This window comes from Sprattus sprattus (genome assembly GCF_963457725.1).
Source record: "Sprattus sprattus genome assembly, chromosome: 7".
Classification (NCBI taxonomy): Eukaryota; Metazoa; Chordata; class Actinopteri; order Clupeiformes; family Clupeidae; genus Sprattus; species Sprattus sprattus.
The window spans coordinates 30,167,766-30,176,331 of NC_137926.1; the positions used below are offsets into that span (position 1 = coordinate 30,167,766).

Here is an 8,566-nt window from a genome sequence, read left to right on the forward strand (position 1 = left end):
ATAACCATGGCTTTGGTGTTTGTGTGTCAAGGTTGTGACCATACTGGCCAATCTGTCTGTGCTGGAGCAGTGTGCCACAGAGGTCCTGCAGGAAAAAGGTATGTGTTAGCAAGTCTGTGTGAACACCAGCCAAACTAGCTTTTCCTTTGGAATGAACAGAGCCCTGCTTATGCTATACCTCTTTTTATTTTTCATTTTATTATTGGTTCCATACTCGTCTCAATGTACGTTTCCAAAGTTGCAAAAAGCACAGAAAACCACCAAAACGACAAAACATACCATAGACATAGACAAAACACTAACAAGTAGCAATAAACGTGTTTACTTTTTAATATATTTCTTACACACATGAGCTTTAACATTGACATTTAGTTGGTTGCACCCTAATTCATTACATGATTGAGGACATGTATATTACCCGTGTTTCATCTGATAGGTCACACTCACAGCTGTTTTCCTCTTCTCATGCATACTCCACTCCCCCCACACACTCTACTCTCAGCCACCTGTTTCTTTCGGCCGTGGCTTATGTTTACAAGGAATCGAACAGTCTGTAAGCAGTCTGCAATTCTAGTTTATACCTCAAGATGGCAACAATAAGCTGTTTTAAAAAAAAATAGTGTCAAACATTTTCAATTGTTTGTTTGAAAAGATTGCATGGCTTTGAGTTTTTTAAAAAAAAATCTGATTAAAATAAAAATACATCATCATTACAGAGGTTAGGGGCAATACAAAAAAAATCACTCAACTAAACATCATAGCGTTCTCCTGTATGTTCTTGTGTGTGTGTGTGTAATCAGTGAATACAGCGCTTGATATGTGTTTGCTTGTACACTGTTGATGTGTGTTTGCTTTTACACTGTTGATGTGTGTTTGCTTGTACACTGTTGCAGGAATCGAGCGTCTGCTGCTGCTGCTGGGGGAGAAGCCCAGCTCGTCCAGCCCGTCCGAGGGCGCTGCATGTGAGCGCGTGCAGCAAAAGGCAGCCGTGACACTCGCCCGACTTAGCAGGGACCCTGAGGTGGCTCAGACTGCCATCCAGTTACAGGGTAGGACTAATAGACACACACATCCAGTTACAGGGTAGGACTAATAGACACACACATCCAGTTACAGGGTAGGACTAATAGACACACACATCCAGTTACAGGGTAGGACTAATAGACACACACATCCAGTTACAGGGTAGGACTAATAGACACACACATCCAGTTACAGGGTAGGACTAATAGACACACACATCCAGTTACAGGGTAGGACTAATAGACACACACATCCAGTTACAGGGTAGGACTAATAGACACACACATCCAGTTACAGGGTAGGACTAATAGACACACACATCCAGTTACAGGGTAGGACTAATAGACACACACATCCAGTTACAGGGTAGGACTAATAGACACACTTATTCAAAATCACTGACTACGTTTACAATTAAGTTTACCTGTAAAACATTTTGAAAGACAATAGAAGTTGACCAAAGTGTTGCACAAATTATGAAATCAAACATGAATGAGGTAAGGCACAAGATAGAACATTACACCATGAACCTCACAGACAACCCATGCAAGTTAGAAGTGATGGGGTTTCACACAGGATTTAAATAAACCAATTGGTAGGGAAGTGTGAAATATTGTAAACTTCCAAAACTTTGCCTTTTAACGAGAGTGGAACATAGGATTAAAGCGATCTCAAGATGGAATGTTGCAGATAGTGAGAGTAGTCAACATACTATTTAAGGTTTTACATAATTTGTGTAAAACCTCAAAAACAAATAGTTTACAAATAAAACAAATCTTGAATTGTTCTTCAAATTGAAGAAGAAACCACTTAACTTCAACCGAAAAATTTGAATGAGAAGTTAAGTGCACGCATTACTGTCTTTGAGCCAGTGTCTTTGTCCTGTCATGATGAAGTATCCTAACTTGGCTCTTGGCACTTAGCTGGATGCTTGTGGTGACCCAGACGAGTTAACCTTGGCACACGAGCAGCCTTGACAAACTCTGGCTTCGGGGGAAACTTATAGTTGAACTTTTGAGGTTCTCAAAAGTGCAGGGTCGCTTTTTGGAATTGAAATACGGCTAGATGCAGTCCCCTCAACCCCTACTTGCAGAATCCAATCTTAAGGTATGAACTTGCAGTCTCGCTGAAGTCACAGTAGTCATATAGGGTGTCCGTTCAAGGTATGTCTGCCCATAGGAATGTGAAAGGGATTGTGGTGCTTGGCTATATATGGCTTTGTAGTAATTGAGAGTTATGATGGCATAGTTGGATTTAGTGGCATGTGGTCACGTGATTCCTTCCTTACAACAGAAGTGAATCACACCATTGCAGTGGAGCAGTGTATGGCAGGTACTGTGACAGAAGTGAATCACACAGTTTCAGTGGAGCAGTACAGTATATGGAGGTACTGTGACAGAAGGGAATCACACAGTTGCAGTGGAGCAGTATATGGCAGGTACTGTGACAGAAGTGAATCACACAGTTTCAGTGGAGCAGTACAGTATATGGCAGGTACTGTGACAGAAGGGAATCACACAGTTGCAGTGGAGCAGTATATGGCAGGTACTGTGACAGAAGTGAATCACACCGTTGCAGTGGAGCAGTATATGACAGGAACTGTGACAGAAGTGAATCACACAGTTGCAGTGGAGCAGTATATGGCAGGTACTGTGACAGAAGTGAATCACACCGTTGCAGTGGAGCAGTATATGACAGGAACTGTGACAGAAGTGAATCACACAGTTACAGTGGAGCAGTATATTGCAGGTTCTGTGCACATGAGCAGCATCATCCCCCTAAGACGAGAGCGGGGAAAGGATGAGCATGGCCAAATGCACAGCCGTCTGGTGCACCGTCCCAGCAGCAGTCTCTGCATTCCGGATGGCAGCAGAACATGAAGCGGAAGGGGTGCACTCAATTAGTGCTGATATCCCTCTGTGCTTAAAAGGTCACAGGGCTCGCCACAACAACCCTCCTCGCACGGACATGCTTGTGTTGTCAGAGACGAGGTCCCAATGTCCCGACATGGCCCTACAACTATAAGCTGCTACTGTCACAAGCACACCAGTCACCACACTTTCACTGGATAGTTGTTAAGTGCAACCTTTTTACAAAGTCTCCTCTTGCAGAGACACAGGCCACACAGGTGAGGTAGAGACAGCTTAAACTCTACAGTTTGCATGGTACTTGGTACAAAAATCAGAGGTACTCCTATTTGAAGATGCTATGATAGGCTTGTCAGATTAGTAAGCCACAGACAAGAAATCCCTTTTTTATTAGAAATAGAACTATTGGCATAAGCAGAGTGAACTCCATTTGTTGCTTTGCACTGCAAAAACAGATGTGATCTGAGCCCATTTCTGGATCTGCGTGGCTTGAATCGGGGGACAGCCACACATTTCACAAGCTCATTTGAAAAAGACGTGTACTTTTACAGATAGTCACGAGACAATGATCCTATCTGAGATTTGCATTTGAAAAGAAGGAATAGAAAACTCTGGCTCTGCCATGGAATCTTTCATTTGCTCACAGAGCATTCAGGAGATTTGTGCAAGCATCTTTATTTCCTGTCTGTCACATTTGCGGAGTCAGGCTTAGCATTAAAGCATGCTGCTCATTAGTAACCCTTTAATACAACACTAGTCTGTTTGGCTTAGCTCTAACAAAGCCATAATGTGTGATCTGTATCTAGACACTTGAACAATGTAAACTTTTAGAGCTAGGTATAATATCTCAAAATTATTTAAGTATTATTATTTAAATAAAAATGCAGAAGTGCCCATTTGAAAACAGCCAAGGCCACTATTCTTTCCCTTTGTGCAGCCATCCCCCGTCTCATTGAGCTGTGCCGCTCCCCGGCTGAGAGGAACAACAGTGACTCAGTGCTCGTGGCCTGTCTGGTAGGTCATCAGTGTCCACCCCTGCATGTCCACTTGCATGCCACTGTGCAGCCTTCTGGTTCTCTTTTATAATAACCAGCCTTTGATTCACCCATGTCTCCCTGTGGACATAAGCCTCCCCAAAGTGCATGAGATCGACCCTAATCTCATTAATTAGAGTATACGTCCTCAGGCCGATACTTGAATGGGCTGTTTCTCCATCGCAGCCCCTACATAAATGTATATATGCTTAAAGATGTATTTGATATATGCTTTGAAATTCAAAGTGGTTTGCATTTAATGTGCACACATCATACATATTCTATTTTCTGTACTCATTGATTACCTCACCGAGGGTAGGCTTGTGTTTGATATGGAGAGACACCTTCCTACCGTATGCCATAATATACACTGTTGTGAAATAAGGACTGTGGCTTTGATAGGTACTACAAACTAGTGGTTCACCTTGTAGGTTTGTTCCTTAACTTCCGTACACAGGATTGTGTAAGGCGTGTGGGGGCATAGAAACGATTAAGGCAGTATGTTAAAAAAGAAAAGATTAAGGCAGTATGTTAAAATCTATAACATAAGCAGTGTTTCTGGCAGTGAATGAAAAGCATACATTGGTACATTAAATTACAACTTGTGAAGATGTTGCTACTGAAAGACACGTCCGTTGTGTTTTTATAAGGACTCTGACCAGATGCTTTCAACCATTTTACAATTCAGTCACAAATCTCTGCCCACTATTTCCCCCCCAAAGGCAATCCTTCCTGTGTCACCTTTAAACACACAGTACACAAATGACCTAAAGTGTTTCCTAAATTGAAGTGAAATTTCCATGACTGTGTGTGTGTGTCGCTGCATCAAAGTGAACATTAAGTATGTGTGTGTCGCTGCACCAAAGTGAACATTAAGGGCCTGATTTACTAACAGGATTGTGCCCATTTCAGGCGTAAAATAGGGGTCGTAAACATAAAACAGTATTTACTAAGGGGGCGCATTTGAGTGGAGGCACATATTAACGCTTTGTGGGTGTGTACCTGCAAACAGGTGGGATGGCACGGAAACGTGGGTGGTAACGTGGGCGTGAAGCGCAATTTAATGGGAGGAGTGCGCCTAATGATGTATTGCGTGGAATTTACTAAAACTGGCTGGCGAGCGCACGTCTCTGATTTGCGGGCTAATTCTCCGCCTCATAAAAGCACGTCTTAACCAGGAAGCGCATTTCCATTGAGTCTGAAAACGTTGATATGGCAGCAGTTATAAGAGCAATGCGAAGAAAGAAGACAGAGACAGCGCACAGAAAAAAATGTTTCAACTCGTATAACACTTTTTCAGTTAAGCGAAGCACAAATCATTAGACGGTACAGGTTAACCAGCCACGCAATACTTCAATTACTGGACCAGATCAGAGACGACATCGAACACTCCACCCGGCGATTCCATTCCATCAGTTGTTAAACTCCTGGCAACATACAGGCCAAATACCCTGGATCTGTACATGACAGTTTTATCTTCCGCAATAGTGCCATCTATCCATGATTGAGCAACGGTGATTTTGGAGATGCCTGGCTACTTGGTAAATGTATTTGTTTCAGTGGGGATATATTGTAGTGAACCCATGTCCCTTGTAGAAATTATAAATCTCGCCATGTACACATCTTTATTGTTATATTAGACAGTTTATGCATTAATGCCACCAATAGCATATTCTTTATAATCGTGTTCTTTTAAACATCTCGCTGTAGGTGATGGCGGGCAGAAAAACAATATAACCACGTGCAATCGCGCACATTGAATCAGGTTCAGTGATTGAGCGAACGTGAATCAATATTTCTATCTCCTCTTCGCTGAACCTTCATTTTGTCTTCCTCGAATCTCCATGGTGGCAGTAACATGCAGGCTATTTCTCCCGTCTTTTAACGGTGTGCTAAATAACACTAAGGGATCTGGTTTGATAAATACCACGGAAAATGTGCAAAAACACTGTGCGTTAATGTGCGACTGCAGATTAAGCTGCGGTCGCAATGTTAGTAAATCAGGATCTAAAGGGCGGAGTAAACACAGATTGCCCAGCGCGGATCTGGTTTGATAAATACCACGGAAAATGCGCAAAAACACTGTGCGTTAATGTGCGACCGCAGATTAAGCTGCGGTCGCAATGTTAGTAAATCAGGCCCTAAGTGTGTGTGTGTCGCTACACCAAAGTGAACATTAAGTGTGTGTGTGTCGCTGCACCAAAGTGAACATTAAGTATGTGTGTGTCGCTGCACCAAAGTGAACATAAAGTGTGTGTGTGTTGCTGCACCAAAGTGAACATTAAGTGTGTGTGTGTGTCGCTGCACCAAAGTGAACGTCAAGTGTGTGTGTGACGCTGCACCAAAGTGAACATTAAGGGCCCTATTTTAACGATCAGAAACGCAAGTAGAACAGCGCCAAACGCAAGTAGCTGTGTGGGCGGCTCTATGGCGCATTTGCTATTATAACGTCAGAAAAAACACACTTGCGCCCGGCGCAAACGTCAAATGGGTTGGTCCAAAGGAGGTTACTCAGCCATAGGTGTGGTTTGGGTATAATATGCAATAAACCAATCAGAGCGTCATCTCACATTCCCTTTAAGAGCGAGGAGCGCATATTCCATAGCGGCTTGTTGTTATAATGGCGGAATTACCTGGAGGAAGACCGTGAGGCCACCAGAACGTGTGTTACCAGAAACAATCACGGCAATATTTTCCCATGCTTGTTTGGAGAAATGTTTCTACTTTTCATTTCTCGTTTGTATTTTTTCAGTTACTAGCATTCGTTTTTTGGTGGCAACATATTTGAAATAAAAGTCACAAAAACATACTTTCTGATGTTTTGGGTTCACCCTCACTGAATCACTAGGTTATGTATGCATGGTAATAATATTGCACCCATCGTCACATGCAGTTGAACCTCACGTCTTCTAAAGTCCTCTAATCTATCCTCATTTATGTCATTGACACATCCATGATTCATGGCAATGTTTTGTAAAACACTGGGGGGGCACGTATGTGAATATGGGTGCAGTCTATAGCACCAGGGACGCCAGGGAACCCATACTTCTCCCAGAACGCCTGCTTAGCCCTCTCTTGGCTGTCGGGTGTTACGGGAAATTTTATGAATTCCCCAACATGTCGGACTAGACCTGACGTAACTGCATGTATAGCCCAACTTATTGCAGACTGTGATAGGGACAGTGTGCGTCTGTCCCCAGCTCAACTGCCAGGAGATGGCAGACATCAGAACCGCCATTACAATTAACCTGAATCATTTGGGTCAATGTGTACGCTAGATGTATGCCTATTTTTAAAATATCTTGGATGTGGATATCACAATGATTTCCTCATGTGGTAAATACTTTATTTTCCTTGTAATTATATATATCTTGCCAAAAAATTGGTGTAAATCTCTAGTGTAGACAAGAGAAGTAAAGTGTAGCCTACTGTGCGGCCAAGCACGCGTCCTTAAAATAGCGTCTGAATACGCGCCACAGACTCTACACAATGCGCCTCTGACATTAGACAAGGTTTTTTCTGGTCAACGGCGCAATGTCGTTTTGAAACTGCAAAATACCACTTGCGCCTGAGAAACGCCTTCTCTGTTCCGCCCTGCCCATTTCGGCGCAAGTTCATTTCGACGCGCACCTCTGGAGGGAAAATCCCGCTGTGCGCCGGGTGCAAGATAGGGCCCTAAGTGTGTGTGTGTCGCTCCACCAAAGTGAACATAAAGTGTGTGTGTGTCGCTGCACCAAAGTGAACGTTAAGTGTGTGTGTGTCACTGCACCAAAGTGAACATTAAGTGTGTGTGTGTCGCTCCACCAAAGTGAACATTAAGTGTGTGTGTGTGTCGCTGCACCACAGTGCTGAACATTAAGTGTGTGTGTGTCGCTCCACCAAAGTGATTAAGTGTGTGTGTCTTTGTTCATGAGTTGAATATGTGTTCCCAGGCGGCACTGAGGCGTTTAGCAACTGGCTGCCCTGACAGTATCGAGCCATCAGACCACCAGCAGCTGATCAAGCCCAGACTGGTGGACTCCTTTCTGCTCTGCTCCAACATGGAGGAAAGCTTTGTGTGAGAGGCCACTTCCGCGGACTTCACATACCCCTGATATCTGCTATCGGTGTAGTGGCTCTCTGATCAAAAGGAAACGTGCTACTAAATTATTGTATTATGATAATGTATTATAACCACGCTTTAACATGTGGTATAAGCTGTTCATTTGTCATTTTTATTTAAAAAGATTATTATCAACGTGGCATGCACAGAATAAAGCAATATTTTATGCAGCTTTGTAATCTCTGATATGCCAGTCTTTTTGTGTTCAGGTATTCCTTTGATCCTATCCTCTTCAATGCAATTTATCCACATAAGAAACCACCGCAGAAAGGGGGCCAATAACGGTGTTGAAAGCACACATGTTCAAACACATATCTGATCTCTAGAGGAAGGGGATGCAGCTCCAACAGAAGGAACCAACTAGACCAAAGTCATTCAACACTTACGGAAACACACACTAAGCATTCTTATCCGTAAAGCATTTTTGAAGTATTACCAATGACTTAAATCATCGTCGGCGATTACAAATGTGACATTTGTAGTCTTGGTAGCAAACTCACATGAGCGCATCTTGTGGTACTGTCTGCTTCTGTCTGTGT

General features: G+C 43.0%; 1 protein-coding gene across 1 annotated transcript in view; it reads left to right on the forward strand.

Moving 5' to 3' along the window:
- insc (INSC spindle orientation adaptor protein) overlaps positions 1 to 8,052 on the forward strand; it is a 33,980-nt gene extending 25,928 nt beyond the window's left edge. Inside the window, exons 10-13 of the mRNA XM_080842848.1 lie at positions 32 to 98; positions 894 to 1,049; positions 3,829 to 3,905; positions 7,858 to 8,052. Coding sequence (XP_080698974.1) covers positions 32 to 98; positions 894 to 1,049; positions 3,829 to 3,905; positions 7,858 to 7,986 — 429 coding nt within the window. The 3' untranslated portion in view covers positions 7,987 to 8,052. The remainder of the gene's footprint in view (positions 1 to 31; positions 99 to 893; positions 1,050 to 3,828; positions 3,906 to 7,857) is intronic.
- The last annotated feature ends 514 nt before the right edge of the window (positions 8,053 to 8,566 follow it).